Source organism: Cebus imitator, unplaced genomic scaffold (genome assembly GCF_001604975.1).
Source record: "Cebus imitator isolate Cc_AM_T3 unplaced genomic scaffold, Cebus_imitator-1.0 Scaffold0, whole genome shotgun sequence".
Classification (NCBI taxonomy): Eukaryota; Metazoa; Chordata; class Mammalia; order Primates; family Cebidae; genus Cebus; species Cebus imitator.
The window spans coordinates 6268074-6291224 of record NW_016107315.1 but is presented as its reverse complement, the minus strand read 5'-3'; the positions used below and the strand labels follow the sequence as shown (position 1 = coordinate 6291224).

General features: G+C 44.7%; 1 protein-coding gene across 42 annotated transcripts in view; it reads right to left on the bottom strand.

Moving 5' to 3' along the window:
- Positions 1–23151, bottom strand: part of MAP4 (microtubule associated protein 4) — a 227820-nt gene that overhangs the window by 6832 nt on the left and 197837 nt on the right. For 7 of the 42 annotated variants that reach the window (XM_017516045.1, XM_017516332.1, XM_017516514.1 and 4 more), the window contains 8 exons: positions 22185–22349; positions 17001–17107; positions 15865–16080; positions 12123–12306; positions 11149–11208; positions 10735–11027; positions 7888–8001; positions 5922–6014 (listed from right to left, as the gene is read on the bottom strand). In XM_017516045.1, coding sequence (XP_017371534.1) covers positions 5922–6014; positions 7888–8001; positions 10735–11027; positions 11149–11208; positions 12123–12306; positions 15865–16080; positions 17001–17107; positions 22185–22349 — 1232 coding nt within the window. The remainder of the gene's footprint in view (positions 1–5921; positions 6015–7887; positions 8002–10734; positions 11028–11148; positions 11209–12122; positions 12307–15864; positions 16081–17000; positions 17108–22184; positions 22350–23151) is intronic. The other 35 variants (XM_017516840.1, XM_017517517.1, XM_017517571.1 and 32 more) reach the window with 20 other exon arrangements.

The window sequence follows — 23151 nt, the reverse complement described above, 5'->3', positions numbered from 1 at the left end:
CAACCTCCTTCTCCTGGGTTCAAGCAATTCTCCTGTTTCAGCCTCCCGAGTAGCTGGGATTACAGGCATGCACCACCACACCTGGCTAATTTTTTGTATTTTTAGTACAGACAGGATTTCACCATGTTAGCCAGGCTGGTCTTGAACTTCTGACCTCAGTGATCCACCCGCCTCAGCCTCCCAGAGTGCTAGGATTGCAGGTGTGAGCCACCATACCCAGCCTTCACCGTTTCCACGTCCCACAGGCCTTTCCGTGTAGACCCTGTCCGACACCAACAAGGCTCCCATGAAACATCCCCTTTGTTCCATCTCAAAACCCTACCCATCAACTCCTTACCCAGAAAAACCTGGAATAACGTATTTACTTCCAGTCCTTTTCAATGCATTTGCGTATGCGTGCGCGCGCCTGCGTGCATGCGTGTGTGTGTGTGTGTGTGTGTATCTAGTGTTCCTGCTTAATCCATGTTATAACAATTTTCCCAGCCAGGTGCAGTGGATCACGCCTGCAATCCCAGCACTTTGAAAGGCCGAGGCAGGAATATCACTTGTGGCCAGGAATTCGAGGCCAGCCTGGCCAACACAGTGAAACCCTATGTCTACTAAAAATACAAATATTTGCATTTAAAGACGGTGCATCTTTAAGTCTACAGCCACGCGTGCCCTCTGGGTTGCTGGATGGGGATTCCAGCATTCCTGTGAGTGGCCCTGCTGTCCTTCGGTAGGTACTACAGGAGAGCCTGGATTCCAACACGTCAACTCCACAGAGCATCGCACTGTTCTGGTGGGTTCCACCACAATCTGTTAAAGGGTGAACAGCCTTCCCGAGCCCTGTCTTCCTTTCTCTGGTGTCAGGAAATATGGTCTTCACCATGTTCCCATAGGACAGATATAATGCCACCTGTATTTTTGTATTTGCACCCACAGACCAAGGCCTGGCACAGAATAACTACCCATAATTACTAGCTTGCCAGAGCCATTCTCACTCTTGCCTCTAAAACTCAGCTCATGCCTAACCCGGCAAGCCCATGATGATGTTTTCTTCCCCATCCTCCAATGCCCCGTTCAAAGGGTCCTTTCCATACAGCCTTGCATAGCTTTCGCTTCAATCCGTCCCTTCCTCACATCATCTCTTGAAGGGACACCACCAGGAACTGTACTGTGATTGCTTCAGGTGTCTGATAATCACATAAAGAGTAGTTACTACTGTGAAAACACACAGCCTCTACCTTGTCTCATCTTTTCAAAAAGTCTGCAATTTTCCCTAGACATAAATTTTTTTCTTTTCTCCTCATTATACAGATATTTACAGGTATCTCCAAAATGGAAGTTTAGGATACAGCACAGATACCTCCTTCTAAGCATGAGCTGATGGCAAATTGAGCCCTGCAGCTACAGAGCTGCTGGTCACACCATTGTAAGTGCTTTATCTGGGTTTACAACAAGATATCTTGTTATTTGTTAGGGGGAGAAATGGCCAATTCAAGAAGAGGGACCATGAAGGCCTCATCCAAACATCTCCCTATCCTTATCCCTCATGAGAGGGGGCATAAGGAAAGGTACTTTACAACCAAAGATCTGGTAGTTGCTTAAAGCAACCCAACATGGGTCTTGACGCAGTGGTGACAAGCTCATCTTGCACTGTAACCCCAACAGCACCTGCAAGAAGTTAACAGAGTCACTCTCCAAGGCCTAGGCCCTTACCAAGATGGAGAGCCACACATTTCTTTTGGTTTTGAGACAGGGTCTCACTCTATCGCCCAGGGTGGAGTCCAGTGGCATAATCTCAGCTCACTGCAGCCTCAACCTTGACCCCAGGCTCAAGTGATACTCCTGCCTCAGCCCCTCAAGTGGCTGAGACTACAGGCACATGCCACCATGATCAGCCAATTTTTGTATTTTTTGTAGAGACAGGGTTTTGCCATGTTGCCCAGGCTGGTCTTGAATTTCTGGGCTGAAGCAATCTACCTGCCTTGGCCTCCCAAAGTGCTGGGATACAACTGTGAGCCACTGCATTGGCCAGTGCCACAGATTTCTTGACAGTGTTCCGTATTTGAAGCCTGTTTCTCTTGACCTCTTGTCTAGGTGGCAATTAAAGAATGGTTAAGGGCAGTTTCACTTTACAGATGTATTCCAGCTAGTAAATGAAGAAGTAATACTAGAATTAGAGTCTTACCATGCATGCCTACTGAACCGACAGGTCCAGGAATTGCCAACATCACAAAAAATGAGACAATTGAAGAATGAGACATGAATGTTATTTCTTACAGAATAAACCTCACTACCTACTTACATGTTATGCTAGCATGTGGGCAAAAAAACAAACCTAAATACATTTAAAGAAAATTGAGGGACGAAGAAATATGTTAACTAAAACCATGAGGATGTAATTAGCAGAATCCAGATTCAAGGCCAAACCGCTCACTTTACCCATCAGGAAAATTACCAGCAAAAAAAGAATGAGCCAGGGATAGTGGCTCACGCCTGTAATCCGAGCACTTTGGGACGCTGAGACAGGTAGATCATTTGAAGTCAGGAGCTAAAGACTAGCCTGCCTAACACGGTGAAACCAAGTCTATGAAAAACACAAAAGTTAGGTGGGGCGCAGTGGCTCATGCCTGTAATCCCAGAACTTTGTGAGGCCAAGGTAGGTGAATTCCCTGAGGCCAAGAGTTTGAGATCAGCCTGACCAAAATGGTGAAACCCCATCCCTACAAAAAATACAAAAATTAGCTGGGTGTAGTGGCAGGTGCCTGTAGTCCCAGCTACTCAGAAGGCTGAGACAGCAGAATTCTTGAATCCAGGAGGCGGAGGTTGTAGTGAGCTGCTACTGTGTGACTGCACTCCAACCTGGGTGACAAAGCGAGACTCAGTCTCAAAACAAAAACAAAAAACAAAACAAAAAAAACAAAAGTTAGGTGGATGTGGTGGTGCACGTCTATAATCCTGGCTACTCAGGAGACTGAGAGAGGAGAATCAATTGAAACTGGGAGGCGGAGGTTGCAGTAAGTCAAGATCGCGCCACTGCACTCCAGCCTGGGTGACAGAACAAGACTCTGTCTCAAAACAACAACAACAACAACAACACCCTATGTATTCCACACCATGAAACAGATGTAGCTTCTGACATAAGAATCCTATATTGGGGGCCGGAAGTAGTGGCTCTCATCTGTAATCCCAGCACTTTGAGAGGCTGAGACAGGTGAATCACGAGGTCAGGAGATCGAGACCATGCTGGCTAACACGGTGAAACCCCGCCTCTACTACATATACAAAAAATTAGCCGGGTATGGGGGCACACACCTGTAGTCCCAGCTACTTGGAAGGCTGAGGCAGGAGAATTGCTTGAATCCGGGAGGCGGAGGTTGCAGTGAGAGCTGAGAAGTCCTATGTTAGGAATATGTCCTAGAGAAATAACTTGAAATTTAAAGCTTTTCATACAAAATCATTATTATTGTTAATTTTCTTTTCTCAGATGGAGTCTCGCTCTGTCGTCCAGGCTGGAGTGTAATGGTGCAATCTGGGCTTACTGTAACCTCTGCCTCCTGGGTTGAAGTAATTCTCCCACCTCAGCCTCCTGAGTAGCTGCGATTATAGGCGCATGCCACCACACCCGGCTAATTTTTGTATTTTTAGTAGAGACATGGTTTCACTGTGTTGGCCAGGCTGGTCTCAAACTCCTGACGTCACGATCTGCCTGCCTTGGCCTCCCAAAGTGCTGATAAAATTATTTCAGGCCGGGCTCAGTGACTCACACCTGTAATAGCAGTACGTTGGGAGGCCTTTTTTTGTAGAGACGGAGGGTCTCACTATGTTGCCCAGCCTGAGGGCTCACCATTTTAAACTGCACATTTGCTTGTGGTGGCTTTAGGGAGGAGGTTACGGAAGGAAACAAAGCACCTGGGTCCAGCTGTGGCCAGCTGCTGTTTACCCTCATCCTCCTTCTGGGAAATACTGCTCACAGTAGTCTCCTAATGCTCTCTGTTTAAGGAAGCCTCCTAAAGTACAAAGACTTTAAAAATACATTCGCCTTCAAAAAAAAAAACCAACCAAACAAACAAAAAAACCCCTACACATGTGAAGTCATGTGTAGGCAGTGTGAAAAGATCACAGCAGGTGATACATAAATGATGACTATTTTCAGAGCTCTTATATTCACCACACAACACACACAAATACATCTCTATGTCTCACCTACACAAGTGACCCGGTTCCCTCAGTACCCCTGTTCACCTTCTGTTTTCATCCAGGCCAAAGCCAGGAGAAGCCAGGCTCAGCAGCTGCCTGGGCCCCTCATGGGCTGGATCTTTGTCACCTCACTTCAGCTGATCCCGTGCTGGGCTGACTAATGTCTGGTTAAGCAACTCCACACGAGGATGCCACTTCTACCCAGACCAGGAAGAGGCAGTGGTGAGAAGATGACAAGGAAGGAGGGGTAAGAAGGAGAGTTGTGTGGGGCAAGAATGAAAGCTCATGGCCACATTCCTCACAATGCTGGGGGTGTCTGTAGGCCATGAGCAGAATGTCATGACCACCAAGGAGGAGGCAGGGGTGTTACAGAGTATAGAAATGAAAAGGGTTAAGTGGAGCAGGACCTAGTCTGGTTCAGGACAGCAAGGAGAAAGAACCAAATGAACTCAAAAGAAATGGAGGCAGGGGTTGTGCGTGGTGGCTTCTGGGGCCTCTGGCACAACTCCACAGAGTGCCACTTGCCTGGGCACTGTGACAGCGACAAGTGGAAAGCACACAGGGTGTTCTTCACACACTGAACAACAGTAAGACTTTGCCCTATCTCTCCCTAGACCAGAACCTCCCTGTGAGCTGGAATCACCTGTGTCCCCAACACACATCATAGAGCTGGCACACAATGGCAGCATGACAAAAAGAAGGATGGTTGGCTGGAAGAGGAAAGAGGACCAAAAGATAAGGAGGGAAAAGGGACTGAAGAAGGAAGGAGGGGAAGAAAAAGGAGGAAGGGGCCGGGTGTGGTGGCTCACGCCTGTAATCCCAGGGCTTTGGGAGGCTGAGGCGGGTGGACCACGAGGTCAAGAGATCAAGACCATCCTGGCCAACATGATGAAACCCTGTCTCTACTAAAAAATACAAAAAATTAGCTGGGTGTGGCAGTGCATGCCTGTAGTCCCACCTACTCGGGAGGCTGAGGCAGGAGAACTGCTTGAACCCGGGAGGCAGAGATTGCAGTGCAGTGAGCTGAGATTGTGCCACTGCACTCCGGCCTGGCCAACAAGAGCAAAACTCTGTCTCAAAAACAAAAAAAACAAAAGAAAAAAAAAAAAAAAAAAAAAAAAAAAAAAAAAAAGAGGAAGGGATTAGAAAAGGGGAAAAAAAAAAAAAAGGAAAAGTAGAAAGGGAAATGGGAGAAGGTAGAGAGAGAAAAGAAGAAAAGAGGAAAAAAGAGGTGGAGAGCAAAAGATAAAGGAAAATGTGGGGAAGGGATAGGAGAAAAATGTTAATTCTGATTTTATAGTAACAAGGATTCAAAGGTGAGCTCTGGAAAGATCTGGACATCTGTCTCAAAGCAGGGACTTCTACGGCAATTCAAGGGCATACAGACACACATATGTATCCCAGGAACGAACTCTGGACAGGCAACAGATCTGCTGCTAACCACTGCCCTCAGACCAGGCTCTGACATAGCTGGAGGAAAATCCAAACCCTCCCACCCACATGGGTGAAAAGCTACCCAGTGGATATCACCATGCTGGTGTTCAGAGGCTCGCCAGAAACACCCTGTCTAAACATATGGGAGTGTCGAGGTCCCCTCACTTTGCTAGACTGCTTGTTAGAGAACGCCCCAGCCCAGGCCACTGGGATTCTGTCCACATGGGCACCTGGCCCTCTCCCCAGTACAACCTCACAGTGGGCTATGCCTCAGATTCCAGCTAACCAGAGCTGATACTTACATTACCACCTCCAGGGACATGCTTAATATTGTCCTTGGAACCACACTTGGACTGAATATGGCTGTAGCTCACTTTTTTGGAGACTATCTGGACCTGGAATGTTAGAAAACAGAAAAAACAACACAAAGGGAGAGGACTGGTTAGAACCGACACAGGGCAGGCAGTGAGTCTACACGTGATCACAATGACCAACAAAAAGTGTTGTTAAACCTCCACCCCCACCTTCTGCACAACAGGTGTGGAAAAGCAGGTGTGGAAAAGAAATGCAAAAGAGCAAGAGGGGAGTAAAAAACGTGAACAGACAACACGACAACAGGAGCAGAGCTGCACAGGCGCTGCGTGTTGGTCATCACCACTCCTCGGGGGCAGGGCTGTGGTGCACAAGGACCAGGCAGCAGCAGGCCCCTGATGCCCAACCAAGCACAGCCCCACCTCCTTGCTCTGCTCCCTCCTCAAGAGCTGGGCACGGTGTCCTTGGCTCTTCTCTGCAAGAGTCCTATCATGTGGACCTATTCTCACCCAATAAATCTGGGCTCTGGAATGGCTGCAGCGAAACTCACTCTCAGAAGCAAAGGCTGCTCTGAGAAGCACTGGGCAGCTGGCAACAAGGGCACAGATGATACTAACAGGAAGGAGAGGTCAGTGCTCAGATGTGAATACAAATGGATACATACAGAATCTCTGATACCAGGGGAGCAGCTGCACCCTCCACACTTAGCCCATTTGTCTTAGGGCTCGAGAAAGCATAGTAGTTTTGACTCAAGGGTAAAATACCTTCTTGAATCCTCCATATGCCTAGTCCTCTACCCTGTGAGATTCCCATGAGGACAGAAGAGGCTCTAAGCAGTGCAGCAATGTTACCCAATCCTGGAGACATAGTCACACTGTATAATACAGGAATGGCTCCCCCTGGAACTGAGAAACACCAAGGCCCTGGCTCTAAGAGTCTAGAACAAAGAATCCTAGGACGTTCTCAAGAAGGAATAGTTGCCAACTCCCTTTCTTTGCAAATGATGCAGCCTCCTGGCTGAAGAGTTCAGAGTACAGAAATCCATCCTGAGAAACTCCAACCCATAGACCTCATTGTACCTACTCATTTCTAGCCTTTTTCACAACTTTGATGGTGAACAAGTGGTTATCACACAGTACTTCTTAATGAGCATTGGTCTGAACCTAGGACCTCTAGTAGTCACTCAGAAGCCATGGTGTAGACTTCTTTACCATATGAATGCTCTGGGCTGAGACTTCCCATGCTGATCCCAAAAGGCTGGAGCTTAGGCTTCTCTGGCAGAGAAGCACACCTACCTGCAGCAGCTAAGGAAGGAAGGTGTTGTAAGCACTCAGGAAGAACCTGGATTCCGGTACAGGGGCAAGGGGAAAGAACCTATGGTTTCAGCTTACCTCTGCCCTCTAGGTGATGCTGCATGCCTATACTAAGTGGGTTTCCATTGGGAATGAGCATCCTAACTTGCAGTTAAGAGGCGACCTGGGGAACCAGGGCAAATGACGTTATCTCCATACCCAGCAGCATTATCAGAGGAATCTTTTAGTTCAAGGTAAAGCACAGGGTCTCCAGGGTTCTAGGTGGTGGAAATTACCCCTGCTATGTCTTCCTGATAACGAACATGGGTGTGCTGTATTTGCATCTATACAAGGTAGGTTTCACATCAAGGTTGGTGTGAAGAAAGTGAATGAAAGTCTTTGGATCCACTTTATCCAGCCAAAAAAAAAAAAATAATAATAATAATCCAAAGGGCTAATGGGCTCCCAACTCTATTAACTTTGAAGGTTAATACAAAAACTTTTCTGATGGCTGAGTCATCAAGTACAGAGAAGGGAATATGAGGGTTAAGAAACAGAAACTACTAAAGGATAGGGAAAAAGTGCAAGAGAAGGCAAGTGGCTCAGACTGGAAGAAGTATTTTACCATCTTCACCTTCCAGAGGTGGATCTAAATAAAACTCACTTTCCCCGCAGGTGGTTTCTGTGCACTTGCAATTGGGCCGGCTGTTTTAGTGACTGCATTAGATTCAGGCTTTCGAGTTGTAGCAGTTGCCTCTGTTTTTTTCTCTACTTTGGCCTGGATGGAGATAAAGGGAGGGCAAATTTCAAATCAAGAGGATAAGAGCTCAAATGCCAAGAAGGGAAGAAGGCTGTAGGGGACTCAAATCCAGGTCAGGCCACCAGGTAAAAGCAGGTGGCCTTTGATCCTAGCAAAATCACACATTTCCCAGATTAGACCAAGCCACAGATACTTGAGTAGAGGACCACAAAAAAGAGGAGCTACAGGCCATAGTCTTTGAGACATGAGGAACAGATCAAGACACAACGAAAGGCTAAGACAGCCAAACTAGTGATTCTTAGAGCGTGCTAGGGCATGATTTTCCAATTACAATGCCCACCCCCCATGCTCAATGTTCTGATAGTCCCCAAGCAGCTGCCATGGTCACAGGGAGTCAATACTGATGACAGAAATTATCACATGCTTCAGGTAGGTATGCTGGAGCAGAAAACAATTCACTAGACCAAGTCACTTAACTCCTCACCCAAGACCTCTTGTAACTTTTGCATCATGAAACCGTAAGAGCAAAGGCAGGGGGAGACAGGCCATCAGCAGCACAGTCCAGAGGCCTGCTGAGCATGCCAGAGCCACTGTCACTACCAAAAGCAACTTTCAGGCTCTTATCCAGACTGATCCCAGCTTGCCATCAGAGTCTTCCAGTGACACCAGGATTCTGCCTCATTTTTGTCCCTCCTAAATTTCTTAAGAGCTCTGGATTAAGCAATTTAAATATCCTGCCCTGGAAGGTGGTGGTGGTGTAGAGATGGTGAATACCTAGGAGATGAGATGGTCATTGCTCCAAGGACCTGAACATTCTCAGATGGACTTTCATCACCATCTTTTCCACACACATAGTTCCCATGGTTAAAAGTTAAATAATTCTGGGATTGGCTGGGTGCTCACACCTGTATCCCCGCACTTTGGGAGGCCAAGGTGGGCGGATCACAAGGTCAAGAGGTTAAGACCATCCTGGCCAACACGGTGAAACCCCATCTCTACTAATAATACAAAAGTTAGCTGGGTGTGGCAGCGTGCGCCTGTAGTCCCAGCTACTTGGGAGGCTGAGGCAGAAGAACAGACTGAACCTGGGAGGCAGAGGTTGCAGTGAGCTGAGATTGCGCCACTGCACTCCAGCCTGGCGACAGTGAGACTCCGTCTAAAAAACAGTAATAATTCTGGGATTGATGCAACTGGAAAATCCTAAAAGTGAAGCACTGTGATCTGCTGTGCCTTTCTCCCTATATCCAGTGCAGTCCTGTTGTTTAGGAAGGCCAAAGGCTCACAGCATGACTCATCCTGGCCACAAGAGGATACCTTAGTCCTCTTTCAGATAGATTTCACTCAAGTCATGGGTTGTGGAACTAAGAGGTGTTCTACCTTCTGCCTATCCTGACATTCTCTGTGCAGGGTAAGAATCATGAAAAATGGCTGGGCGCAGTGGCTTACTCCTGTAATCCCAGCACTTTGGGAGGCTGAGGCAGACAGATCACAAGGTCAGAAGATCGAGACCATCCTGGCTAACGCAGTGAAACACCGTCTCTACTAAAAATACAAAAAAAAAAAAAAAAAAATTAGCCAAGCATGGTAGCACATGCCTATAGTCCCAGCTACTCGGGAGGCTGAGGCAGGAGAACAGCTTGAACTCGGGAGGTGGAGGTTGTGGTGAGCTGAGATCATGCCGCTGCACTCCAGCCCTGGTGATAGAGCCAGACTGTCCTAAAAAAAAAAAAAAAAGAACCATGAAAAACTAGGCTTGCCAGGCACGGTGGCGTGTGCCTATAGTCCCAGCTACTCAGGAGGCTGAGGAGTGATGATTGCTTAAGCCCAGGAGTTCTGGGCTGTAGTACACTATGTTGATTGGGTGTCCACACTAAGTTCAGCATTAGTATGTGACCTCCTGGGAGCGGGGGACCAGCAGGTTGCCTAAGGAGGGGTGAACCGGCCCAGCTGGAAATGGAGCAGGTCAAAACTCCCGTGCTGATCAGTAGTGGGATCGCGCCTGTGAATAGCCACTGCATTCCAGCCTGGGCTACATAGCAAGATCCCGTCTCTTTAAAAAAAATAAAATTAAAATAAAAAAAAAGAAAAAGAAAAACTAGGCTGTCTCTCATCCTTGCAGTCTCTGAGGCCTCCTCTGTTTCTTCTATAAAAGAAAGAACCCCTCCTACCACCGCTTTTTTTTCTTTTGAGATTGAGTCTCGCTCTGTTGCCCAGGCTGGAGTGCAGTGGTGCGATCTTGGTTCACTGCAACCTCTGCCTCCTGGGTTCAAGCAATTCTCTGCCTCAGCCTCCCAAGTAGCTGGGATTACAGGCACCCGTCACCAAGTCCAGTTAATTTTCATTTGTATTTTTAAAAGAGATGGGGTTTCACCATATTGGCCAGGCTGGTCTTGAACTCCTGACCTCGTGATCTACCTACCTCAGCCTCCCAAAGTGCTGGGATTACAGGCATGACCCACTTTACCCGACCAGAATCCTTTTACATCCAAGTAAAACTGTAAACCCAGACCCCAACATCTAGAACAGGAGCCTCTCTTATTGAGACAGGAAGAGAAAGTCCAGAGCTCTGCCTACTCTGCTTTCCTGCTGCTGGGGCACAAAACCCACTATGGAGCCCAGGCTGAAATATCCTGATACTGAGTCCAATGTCCTAACTGGCCCCTTCTTTGGTGGGCCTAGGAACAGCGGGTGGAGATGGAGGGGAGGATTCAGGGGCCAGCAATGCCAGGACCCCAAGCTCCCTGGACCCACCCGGCCTCCTCCAGGCTGATGCTTGATGTTTTCCGTGGAGCCAACCTTGGAGCGGACATTCTTCAGATCAGGAGCAGAAGCATTGGTGGCCAGGCGGCTGAGTCTGGGGGTGGTGGAGCTGGGCTTGGCCGAGGTGGGCTTCTTGTCTATGGAAGGAGTTGTGGAGGGCCGAGATGGCACAGGTGTGGGCTTTACTCGGGTGGGAGCCACCCCTGCAGCAGGGGCTGTCCCACCAAGAGTGGTGGTTTTCTTCATGGAACTGGTGGAGGTGCTCTTGGGGCGAGTCAAGTCAGCTGCAAAGGAGTGAGAGAACACGGGTTCAGGGGCAGAGAGAAAAAGGGACACATAGTGCACAGAGGAGGAGTAACTGGGGGTTCAAGTTAGGGCTCTACAAAATGGCAGATGGGCTATTACCTGGAACAGACTTTGCAGTCATCTTCTTGACTTCTGCAGGTTTTCCCTCAGTCTTAATGGCTGTACAAAATATACTTATTAACATAACATTTAACAAACTGACCTGTTGGATGGTGCATCCAATATTGAGATTTCTCATTATTTTATTTTTTTTTTAAACGGAGTCTCGCTCTTGTTACCCAGGCTGGAGTGCAATGGCGCAATCTCGGCTCACCGCAACCTCCGTCTACTGGGTTCAGGCAATTCTCCTGCCTCAGCCTCCTGAGTAGCTGGGATTACAGGCACGTGCCACCATGCCCAGCTAATTTTTTGTATTTTTAGTAGAGACGGGGTTTCACCATGTTGACCAGGATGGTCTCGATCTCTCGATCTCGTGATCCACCCGCCTCGGCCTCCCAAAGTGCTGGGATTACAGGCTTGAGCCACCGCGCCCGGCCGAGATTTCTCATTATTTAACAATTACTGAATGTCTACTTTGAGCCAGGAACTGTGTTAGTCCCTGGGAATGGAGTGGTAAATTAGATGGCCAGGCACTGTGTCTTATTCTTTCCTACTGCTCTGAAAACACCTTCTATGTGGCCTTAGAAGTAGGCTGTCAATACATGCCTATGGACTTGAGTAGCTCTCTGCTTATCATCATGTAAGCCCATGTCCACAAAGTGCTAGGTGCTGTGGAGTTACTAAGAAGGTAAGAGTAAATTCTACCTGGAAATACATGAGCGGTACCTTTTTCTTTCTATTTTCACTCAAGATTTTTCTGAATACACACAACTGCTAAGCTCACAGAGAGATGAAGGCTTGTTAAGTACTAGGCCCACCAGGCTACTATTGTTCAGGCAGCCCACTCAGGACTGGTGCCTAGGCAGGCCTGCACAGCTGTTTGTGATGCTGGCTAGAGCAATGGTGAAGGCAAAGCCAAGACCCCATTTTCCCCTCCCTAGTTCCCATGGGAGAGAAAGACAGGCAATACTCACTAGTGGGCTTCTTGGGAAGGAGCGTGGAGGGGCTCCTACTGCTTGGCCCAGTTGAGGCAACAGCGGCAGCTGTTGTGGCTTTTGGAACAGTCTGAGTGCTCTTGGATCCAGATCTGGAGGCTGGGGCAGAAGCTGGCTTGGATGGTGAGGCCCGCTTCTCAGGAGCCTTTGCTTCTGCAATGGGCTGGAAATAGGGAAAGTGGGAGTGAGGCCTGGAGGTCAGCAATAGTCACAGGCAGTCACACTACATGATGCTTCTATACAAGCATGTACCAGAGAACAGGAGGTACTGTGGGTTCAGCAGCTACTGACAGGAAAATATATATGGTTCTAAGAGCAAAATCCTCCACATAAAGCAACAAACTGGCCAGGTAGGGTACTATGTGATCTGAGGGCTGGTTACACGGAGTAAAACGACTTCAATCCAACCTAAGTCAGTGAGAATAAGTAGCCCTGAAGGGTACATCGCCACAACCTACATTTGCCTCTGGATCTACTGCATTATATATTAATATATATGTATGTATATCTTAATGTAACCTCTGTAGAAATGCCGAAAATACTAATGTATTTAATGTAACAAAATCTAATGTATTATACTTAAGATTAAACACATACACAAACAAAAAACCAAAAATTGTGTTCAGTCAAATTGAGCCATTCTTTTGGCTAACACACACCTAGAGAATACTGAACAGGACTGAGCTGCAGATGGAGAGGCCACTGGCCAAATCTGGGCCAGAAGCGTGAGCTGCAGCCCTACTCCAACAAATCACTGAGCCACTGAGCTTTATTTCCTCATCAGGATAGAGATTAGAACAGAGGGTCATTAAGGACAGCTTTGATAATATGTGATGTCAGGGAATAAAGGATGAAAGGTCTCAGCACAGAGATGATGAGGAGAGGCAGTCCAGACCAACAGAACGGATAAAGAGCACTGATATCACAGCTATGGTCCAAGAGCAAAAGAGAAAAAGTCTCTCAAGGGTAGATGCTTGGCATCTGGGTCACTCTAGTTCCTTTTACATGAAGGCTGGGAACAACATCACTAGTGAGGAAGGGAAAGAATCAATTTAGCCTGGCTTCTATGGGGATAGGGGATGAAGACACTATTGTGATAAACAAATGTACCATAATACTCAAGAGAGTAAGCCAAACCACAGACACACTGGGCCCAGCTCTCTTCCTCCCAAGACAAGTGGCTATACAGAGGGCAGTATGTAGGTAGAGACAAGCAGGATATTGTTAAATGGAAAAATCAGCAAAGGAGGTACTTAGAAATTAAGGGCTGGCATCCAATCAAATGAAGTCTAACTCTGCAAATGTAGGATAATGACTATTTCCACAAATAAAGGCCCTAAGTACGGTGTGAAGAACTCTAAGGCTGGAATCAGGGGAAGTGGTTCTGCTACCAGCTGTGCTGGAAACATGTAGGATTCTGGGCAGAGGGGTTCCCTTTCCTATTGCTCTAAAATTTGAGGACTAAACCAGATGCTCTCTGGGATGTGCATCAAAATTTTAACACTATGACTATTATTCAGAATAGCCTAGCATAGTTCTACTACTTTCCCAGTAAGGGTAATAATGATAAAGTAAGTTAGAAAAAAGTTATGTGGGATAGAAATCTCAATCCTTCAGATGCCACGCTCTTCTTGGCTTCAACAACCTACAGAACTTAACTGGAGCTATTCTGCTGTTTCCCAATTTACATTTTCTTCTCTGCCAGAATCATAATCTACTGATTTTTTTCTGAATAGGTTTTTCTCCCTGTTTGCCTCTACAAATCTTTCTACCAAAATAAGCTGCAGATGAAAAGGTCACTGGCCAAATCTGGGTCAGAAGCCTGGGCTGTAGTCCTGGTCCGGCCCCTTAACTCTCAGTGTGTTCTTGGGCAAATCACTGGGCCTCTCTAAGCTTTATTTCCTCATCTGGGTAAAACAGATTATAACAGGTCCAGTGCAGAGGGTCATGCTTGTAATCCTAGCAAACTTTGGGAGGCTTCGGTGGACAGATCACCTGAGGTCAGGAATTTGAAATCAGCCTGTCCAACATGGCAAAACCCCATCGCTACTAAAAATACAAAAATTAGCCTGGCATGGTGGTGGGAGCCTGTAATCCCAGCTACTCAGGAGGCTGAGACATGAGAATTGCTTGAACTCGGGAGGTGGAAGTTGCAGTGAGCAAGATTGTGCCAGTGCACTCCAACCTGGGTAACAGAGTGAGGCTCCATCTCAAAAAAACAAACAAACAAATAAATAAATAAAGGTGTATATAAAGCAACTAGTACAGTACACTTCATTTATATGATTTTTTTTTTTTTTGAGGGGGGTGGAGATGGAGTCTCACTCTGTGGCCTAGGCTGGAGTGTAGTGGCGTGATTTCAGCTCACTGCAACCTCCGCCTACTGGGTTCAAGCAATTCTCCTGCCTCAGCCTCCTGAGTAGCTGGGACTACAGGCATGTGCCACCATGCCTGGCTAACTTTTTTTGTATTTTTAGTAAAGACAGGGTTTCACCACATTAGTCAGGCTGGTCTCGAACTCCTGACCTTGTGATCTGCCTGCCTCAGCCTCCCAAAGTGCTGGGATTATAGGTGTGAGCCACTGTACCTGGCCTCATTTATATGATTATTATAGAGTGAAATTTCACTAGACACCTCTCCTTCCTATGCTCTCCTCTGTCTCCCCTGGGGGCCGCTGCTGAATACGTAGCAGGGAGGACCTGCAGCCAGGGCTCCAGGCACCTCCCCTCTGCCCTCTTATTCAAACCTATTGCTTTCTGAAGATCAAGAAAACCAACCAACTAGAGAAAGCTTTGCTAGATTTTTATCATTACTAGTTTATGAGAGGATTTCTCAGTTTCTTGGCCAGGGTTTCAGTCTAGACTTCAATTCCTAGGTTCCATCAGTTTTCTTCACAATATTAAATTAAAAACTGACATTTTAACATGGGAAACTTTCACACCATGAATTTAAATAATACTATCAGGTTAACCTAAAGGCCCTTTTCAAATAAGACAAGATGGTAAGGAAACCAGCCACAGCCTCTACACTACCCTCTCCTCCTGGAGCAATTCCGTAACACTAATGCCACTTTATTCTGGGAAATACAGAAACTGTGGATGACCTAGAAAACTGGATGACTTCAGGAGCAGCTCAGTGAGAGGTGGCCTAATGCCCAAAGCAAAGTTAAGTTATCACATCACATCATGCTGGAACACGCTCAGATAAGCTGCAAGAGCCAATTATATCACAAAAGTAATGGATAAAACTCACTTCTACAGCATGATTATACAGAAAGACAAAAAATTAAATTTGATGTGGGAATTATACCAAAAAAGAATATCGAATTGGTATATGGAGTTGAGGAAATTGGTAAGTACTTAAGCAGGTAAAGAGTAAGTGGTTGAGAAAGAGAGGAGGAACCTAAGTAGATGGAGTATTATCTCCAAATAGGGCAGGAAAAGGTAAAAAGCATAAAATCAAAATGTTAATGGCTGCATCAATGGGCCCCAAATTGATTTCCTTTTTTCTTTTTTTTGGCTGCTCCTTGTGGAGCAGGGCTAACCCACAGGCAGTGTGCCCGGAGTAGCCATGCCAATTTTCAAATCCCCTCTCCCCCATTTCACTTGCCTTTTCCCAATGCCACCAGCCTGATTCTGTTGTCTTTAGCAACAAGAGCCCATCTATCTGACACTCAGAGGGGAACAATTTTCCTCAGCACAGTAGTTAGGTGACCACTTACCTTTGGCTTCACGTCTTTTGAAGATAAGATGGAAGGCCTGGCAGAGGCGACAGCAGGGCGTTTGGGTGGGGCAGCTGGTACTAAGCCTGAAGCAAGGCTCATGGGTTTTTTATTCAACCCACCAGTGGTGGTGGGAGCTGGCTGCTTAGGGAGAAAAGTGGGCTGTGTTTTGGCTTTCGATGTTGAAGTCTTTGCAGGCTGAGTGGACGCCAAAGGCTTTAGGTTGATTGTTGTTTTTTTTATTTTTTATTTTTATTTTTTAAAGGCCAACATCAAACACACAGACAAGAATAAAAACAAATAAAAAAAAGTATAAATTGCACAATTCAAAGTAAAATTATAAGCTATGAGGATAGATACAACTTAAAATTGGCATTTCATTCTTCTGAGTTCTATAAACAATGGAATGAGACCAGGATAGAGAAAGAAAATGGGGATTAGTTTCTTAATGACAGTGCCACAAATTCCGGCAGTTTGGCACCTGAAGATTTAATTCAGTAAAACAATTAACTAACTCTTAAAACTAACTTCTGGTGGCTAAAATAATTCTACAAGAAAATCATCAGGAGGTGATGAAGCCATTATGACCTGTGTTTTTTTTCAGAACTTTTTAATTTAAATTTTTGAAGCCCCTGGACATGCTGAAACTATCTGTATCTTATGGGACAACAACAGCCACAGCCTACAGTGTGGCTTTTGAACTTTGCAGTAAGTACGAGGGTTATGTGTCTGAAGCTATATGATCCATCTTCAAAATCTGCATTCTCTTTTCATGAATGGAGATTTCAGAATCTTTTTTTCTTTAACACTGAGTTAATAGCAAACAATTCAGAATTTATTTCAGAATATTTTTGTAATTGTCCTTTTTGTTGTTGTTAAGGGAAGCAGAAACAATCTCTATAGAACATTTTTTACAGATATGTAAGATAACAGGGTCAAAGGCTGAGATTTTAATGTTTGTTTAGGACACTATGGTAAATGAGAATACAAGATATTTTCTAAGCATGTCCAAACATGAGGAAGGACCACAATAGCTCAGAAAAAAGAAATGCCATTCATGATTCAAGCAATAACAGCAGAAGATACTGTGTTTAAAAATTCTGGCAGTACAAGATAACCACCACTCTGGCACCTACCTTTGTTTTCTTCTCTGGGCTTGGTGGGAGCTCCTTGTTTGGTGGGGTGGTGATGTCATTTCCAGCCCCACTCACAGCAGGCCTTCCTTCTTCTGGCCTGGCTACTCCTAAGGGGAGAGGGTGGGTGGGAATTCTGCTAAGCAAACGTTTTTCACACCCATTTTGAAAATACAAGGTTTAGCAAAGACAGACCACTAACTAGCACTTCATTCTGAAAAAAGTCCACAGGGTTGTGCTGCTGAAATGTGGACAAGACTCCCAAGTTCTCATTGTGATGGAGAACAGTTTCAGATTCCTCAGATTCAGGAGCCTGACCCTGTGGAGAAGCAGTCTAAGTGGCACATGCACGAATGATCGGTGGAAAGAAATGGTCCTTTAAGTTTGGTTTCCCTTCCCTGGAGACCAAAGGGACTCTGTCTGCCAACCACTAGCTCTCCAAGCAATAGGACAAAAACCTCTTCTACCAGAATCTATCTTTGAAATAAATGTTGCTGTGAGATGGGGTAAGAGCCAGAAGATCATTCAATGACTCCCTTTCCTTCCTTTCCCTATAAAGAACCACTTTATAGAGGATGCGAGATTAACCTGATCTAGTTCTAACAGTGACCCAGATTTCCAACAAGGCTGAGGAGACCCATGGAACAAGACCCAGGGCCAGAAATAAAGTCTCCTGACTAAGGCAATATAGCCTCCTCTCTGTGGAGAGGTTACTCCAGATTTCAATAGGACTACACCTGAAAGCATTAAAATACTGCTAAATTTATAATCTTGCTGTGCGGGGAAGGACTTTCTAACTGGCACAAAGTCCACAGGCCACAAAAGTTTGACTAAAGAAAAATAAAAAACTTCTATGTGGCAAAAAAACAAAAAAAGATAAAACTTTTATTATAATAAAAGTCAAGCCGGGCGCGGTGGCTCAAGCCTGTAATCCCAGCACTTTGGGAGGCCGAGGCGGGTGGATCATGAGGTCAACAGATTGAGACTATCCTGGTCAACATGGTGAAACCCCGTCTCTACTAAAAATACAAAACATTAGCTGGGCATGGTGGCGCATGCCTGTAATCCCAGCTACTNGCACTTTGGGAGGCCGAGGCGGGTGGATCACGAGGTCAAGAGATCGAGACCATCCTGGTCAACATGGTGAAACCCCGTCTCTACTAAAAATACAAAACATTAGCTGGGCATGGTGGCGCATGCCTGTAATCCCAGCGACTCAGGAGGCTGAGGCAGGAGAATTGCCTGAACCCAGGAGGCGGAGGTTGCAGTGAGCCGAGATCGTGCCATTGCATTCCAGCCTGGGTAACAAGAGTGAAACTCCGTCTCAAAAAAAAAAAAAGTCAAAAGGCAAATGAGAAACAGAAAAAATACTTGACCCTCATGCCAAAGACAAAGAGCTTATTCTACAAATTACTCCCACAAATCAATAACTGCTACAAAGGCCAATAAACAACTGGAAAAATGACCAAAACAATATGAATACATTTTATAGAAAAGAGATACAAATGTCTTTTGAATCTATGAAAAGATGTCCAATGTTAAGTATGATAAGAAAAATAAAAATTAAAACCCCACTGAAATATCTTTATTTTATTTATTTTTTGAGATGGAGTCTCACTCTGCCACCCTGGCTGGAATACAATGGCGTGATCTCGGCTCACTGCAACCTCTGTCTTCCCCATTCAAATATTTTCCTGCCTTAGGCTCCCAAGTAGTTAGGATTACAGGAACGCACTACCTCACCCAGCTAATTTCTGTATTTTTAGTAGAGACGGGGTTTCACCATGTTGGCCAGGCTGGTCTCAAACTCCTGACCTCAGGTGATCCACGCACCTTGGCCTCCCAAAGTGCTGGGATTATAGGCGTGAACCACCATGCTTGGCCTGAAATGCCATTTTAACATTAACATATTGTCAAAAGTCCCAAAATTTTAAAATAACTATTGAGAATAATATGAAGAAATATACTTGGTAGGTATGTGAACTGCTATGACTCATAGGCAGGGCTGCCTGACAGTGTCATTTTCTAAAAATTACAAGTACACACAAATTCTAATCCAGAAAACCAATTTCTAGTAACTTATCTTAGAGGGGTATTTATACACCAGCAAAATAATAAATGTGCAAGGTTTCCACCAGGTCATTGTTTCTAAAAGCAAAAGAACAACCCAGTAGTCTGTTAATAGAAAATTGGTTATTATGGTAGAAATATCAATGTAATCTCTGAATGAGAAAAAATAAAGCATGGAGAAATTATTTTATAATTACTATGCAATGGTCTCTACTAAGTGAAAAAAAAAAACCCAGCAACGCATAAGTATAATGTGAAACCATCTGTCTTGAAAAGGGATGGGGGATAAGGTAGTACTGCAAATACACTTGTATATGCATTTAAAAATAATCTTTGAAAGGGTTCCAATTAAACAGAACAACGTTTGTGGGGGAAAGGATGAGACACAAAAATGGGGAGGGTAGGAGGCTTAAAACGTTTTGAGAAAATATTAGATTCACAGCAAATTGCAAAGAATTACATAAGGAAGGTCCCTGTGTACCCTTTTACCCAGTCTTCCCCAGTGTTGACATCCTTCGTAAATACGGTATACTACCAAAACCAGGAAACGGAGACAACCCACAGAGCCTACTCAGATTTTTCGCTTTAGATGCACTTATTTGTGTGTGTGTGTGTGTGTGTGTGTGTGTGTGTGTGTGTGTAGTGCTATACAACTTTATCAAGTGTAGCTTTGTGTAACCACTACCTCAGCCTCCCAAAGTGCGGGAATTATAGATTACCAGGCCTAGAGTGGCTGCTTACAATCAACAGGGTTTCTTCATATTACCCCTCTATAGCCATATCTACCCCATCTCCTCTTTCCAATCCCTAAATATATGGCAACTACTATGCTCTCCATCTCTATAATAACTTCCAGTATACTATGTTAAAAAACAGTGGTGCAAGTAGACATCCCTGCCTCATTCCCAATCTTAGATGGAAAGCATTCATTATTCAACATTAAATATGATGTTAGTTGTAGGCTTTCTATAGACGCTGTTTGTCAAGTTAACTAGTTTGCTGAGAGTTTTAACATGGATGGCTATTGAATTGTGTTAAACAATTATCCTGTGTTTACATTTTTTTCTTTAGACTATGAGATGACAAATTACTTTTATTTGATTATTGTACTAGCCTGGTATACCTGGAATAATTCCAATTTCAATTTTTTTTTTTTTTTTAAAGAGATGGGGTCTGTTGCCTAGGCTGCAGTGCAGTGGCATAATCACAGCTCACTGCCACCTCAAACTCCTGGGCTCAAGAGACCCTAATGCCTCAGTCTTCCAAGTAGCTGGGACATCTGGCATGTGCCACCATACCTGAATAATTTACAAAAAAAAATTTTTGAAGAGATGAAGGTCCTGCCATGTGGCTCAAACTGACTGGTCTCAAGCAGTCCCCCCCACCTCAGCTTCCCAAAGTGCTGGGATTACAGGCACAAACCTCCATGCTCCATCATAATTTTAATCTTTTAAATTTATTGAAGTTGGTTTTATGACCCAAGATCCATCTTGGCAAATGTTTAATGGGAATGTATATTCTGTCACTGAGTGGAATTTCTATCAATGTCTATGAGATTTTGTTGTCTGATGGCACTGTTACAGCTTTACTAACATTCTGGTTAGTAGTTCTATCAATTGTGATCCACCTGCCTCAGCCTCCCAAAGTGCTGGGATTACAGGCGTGAGCCACTGTGCCTGTCTCCCATCTTTTAACTTTTAACCTACCTATGTCCTTATGTTTGTTATGAATTTCTTATAGATAGCATATAGTTGGGCCATTATTTTTTCAAGACAGGTGTGATCATGGCTAATTGTATTCACTGTAGACTCTACCTCCTGGGCTCAAGCAATCCTCCCACCTTGGCCCTCTGAATAGCTAAGACCACAGGTGTGTGCCTGTGCCATGCCCAGCTAATTTTAAAATTATTTATAGAGATGGGTTCTCCCTGTGATACTCAGGCTGGTCTCGAACTGCTAGGTTCAAGTGATCCTTCTGTCTCAGCCTCCCAAAGGGATTACATGCAGGAGCCACTGAACCTGGCCTCCTTAAGTCATTTACTTAAAAAAAAATCTACTCTCTAATCTTTGTCTTTTAATTGTAGTACTTAGACCATTTATATCTACAATAATTACTGATGGCCAGGTGCTCACTTGCAAGCTCCATCTCCCGGGTTCAAGTGATTCTCCTGCCTCAGCCTCCTCAGTAGCTGGGATTACAGGCATGCACCACCACACCCAGCTAATTTTGTAAAGATGGGGTTTTATTGTGTTGATCAGGATGGTCTTTAACTCCCAGCCTCAGGTGATATGCCTGCCTCAGCCTCCCAAAGTGCTGGGATTACAGGCATGAGACACCATGCCCGGCCCATTTGTTCTTTTTCTCATTTCTCTGTTTTACTTTCTTGCCTTCCTGTTGGTTACTTGAACTTTTAAAAAAATCTTTAATTTCCTTTTTTCATTTTTTCAAATTACATCTCACCCAAGGTTACCTGAACATTTTTTAGAATTCTATTTTTATTTAAAAAATGTTTTTGAGAATAGTACTTTGTATAGTTTTCTTAGTGGTTGCTCTAGGTATGACAATATTCATACAATCAACTGGTATCCATGTTCTACTACTGTTTTTTTCTCTAGAGATAGGGTCTCACTCTGTTGCTCAGGCTGGTCTCAAACTCCAGGCTCAAGTGATCCTCCCATCTCAGCCTCCTGCATATCTGGGACTACAGGTGCACACCACCACAGCCAGCTACATTTTACTACTTTGAGTAACCTACTGGAACAATGTTTTGCTGCTGAGCCCATTTAAGTTTTTAATTTTAATTATATTTTTCATATTGACAATTAACATTTGGTTTTTATATAACTTACAGTTATTTGCTGAGGTTTTTAGTTTTTATTTATTTCAAGGGAATTCATACTTGCTTGTTAAAGCACTTTTATGATGGCTGCTTTAAAATTCTAATTTTGTATTTTAGCATGCAATCACCCTGTTTATATTAGTACACAGGTTATGACTGTAGTTCTGGTGACAATTTGGTTTCTAGAGCCCTTGCAATGCCCCGTTGTGTTCTGGTTCTGCTAAGGTTCTAATTTAATCCCTTTTGGTACTGCCTAAAAAAAGGCTATAGGGACTTCCCTGGGCCAGCCAGTGTTAGCACATAGGGGCTGAGTGATGCTGGAACCACAGAATAGAGAGACCTTCCCCTGGCCTGTTCTCTGGCTGCCTGAGACAGGCAGACCTCCTGTTTGATCTCTGCTGGGGTTGCTGGGAGCAGGAAACATCTACCTTGGGGGCTTTCTTCTGCAAAGGGGAAGAAAGCAGAGGTTTCAAAACCTACAGAAGTCTCCTGCCACTGGGTAAAGGATTACAAGACACTGGGCCTATAGAAGCCATTGGTGCTGTTCCCTGGTAGGGGACTAAGTCTGCAGGCAGACTGAGCCCACTGCTGGGTATTGGTAACGAAATAGGGCTCACCACTAGGTCTTTGGTGGGATGTTTCTTTCTTGGTTTTTTGGCAATAGAGAACAGATTTTCTCTCTTTTTTTTTTTTTTTTGCGGGGGTCAGAGGGGTGTCCTATGCTTATTGGTAATTCCAGGTTACAGGCCTCTCCAGTGCCCAGCCAGGGATAAATAGGAGAGAAAGACCCCGTCTCTACCATCATTCAATCACTTCATCAATCCCAGGGAGTTCGCTGCACTATTGTTCCTCAAGTCCTGAGATCCCCACAAGATTTGCCTTCTTTCTACCTCATATTCCTTTATGTAATTCTGTTCAATTATTTCCAGATTATTTAGTTGTATTTACAGGGGAGGAGCAGAAAACAATGAGTTGATACCATCTTGTCTTGATAAGAGGTTTTTTTTTTTTTTTTGCACTTTGTACTTTTTGATGTTTGAACCATATGCACTTTTAGTCAAAAACTGAGTATTTTTCTAGTTTTAAAACGTGATGGGGAAAAACCACAGCCAGTAACTGTGCAAGTTTGTTAACGCCTTTGTTCTACAAGATCTTACTTGTGTGACCAGCTGCCACTGGCCCTAGACCACCCACTATAAATATATATATATATATATATATATTTTTTTTTTTTTTTTTTTTTTT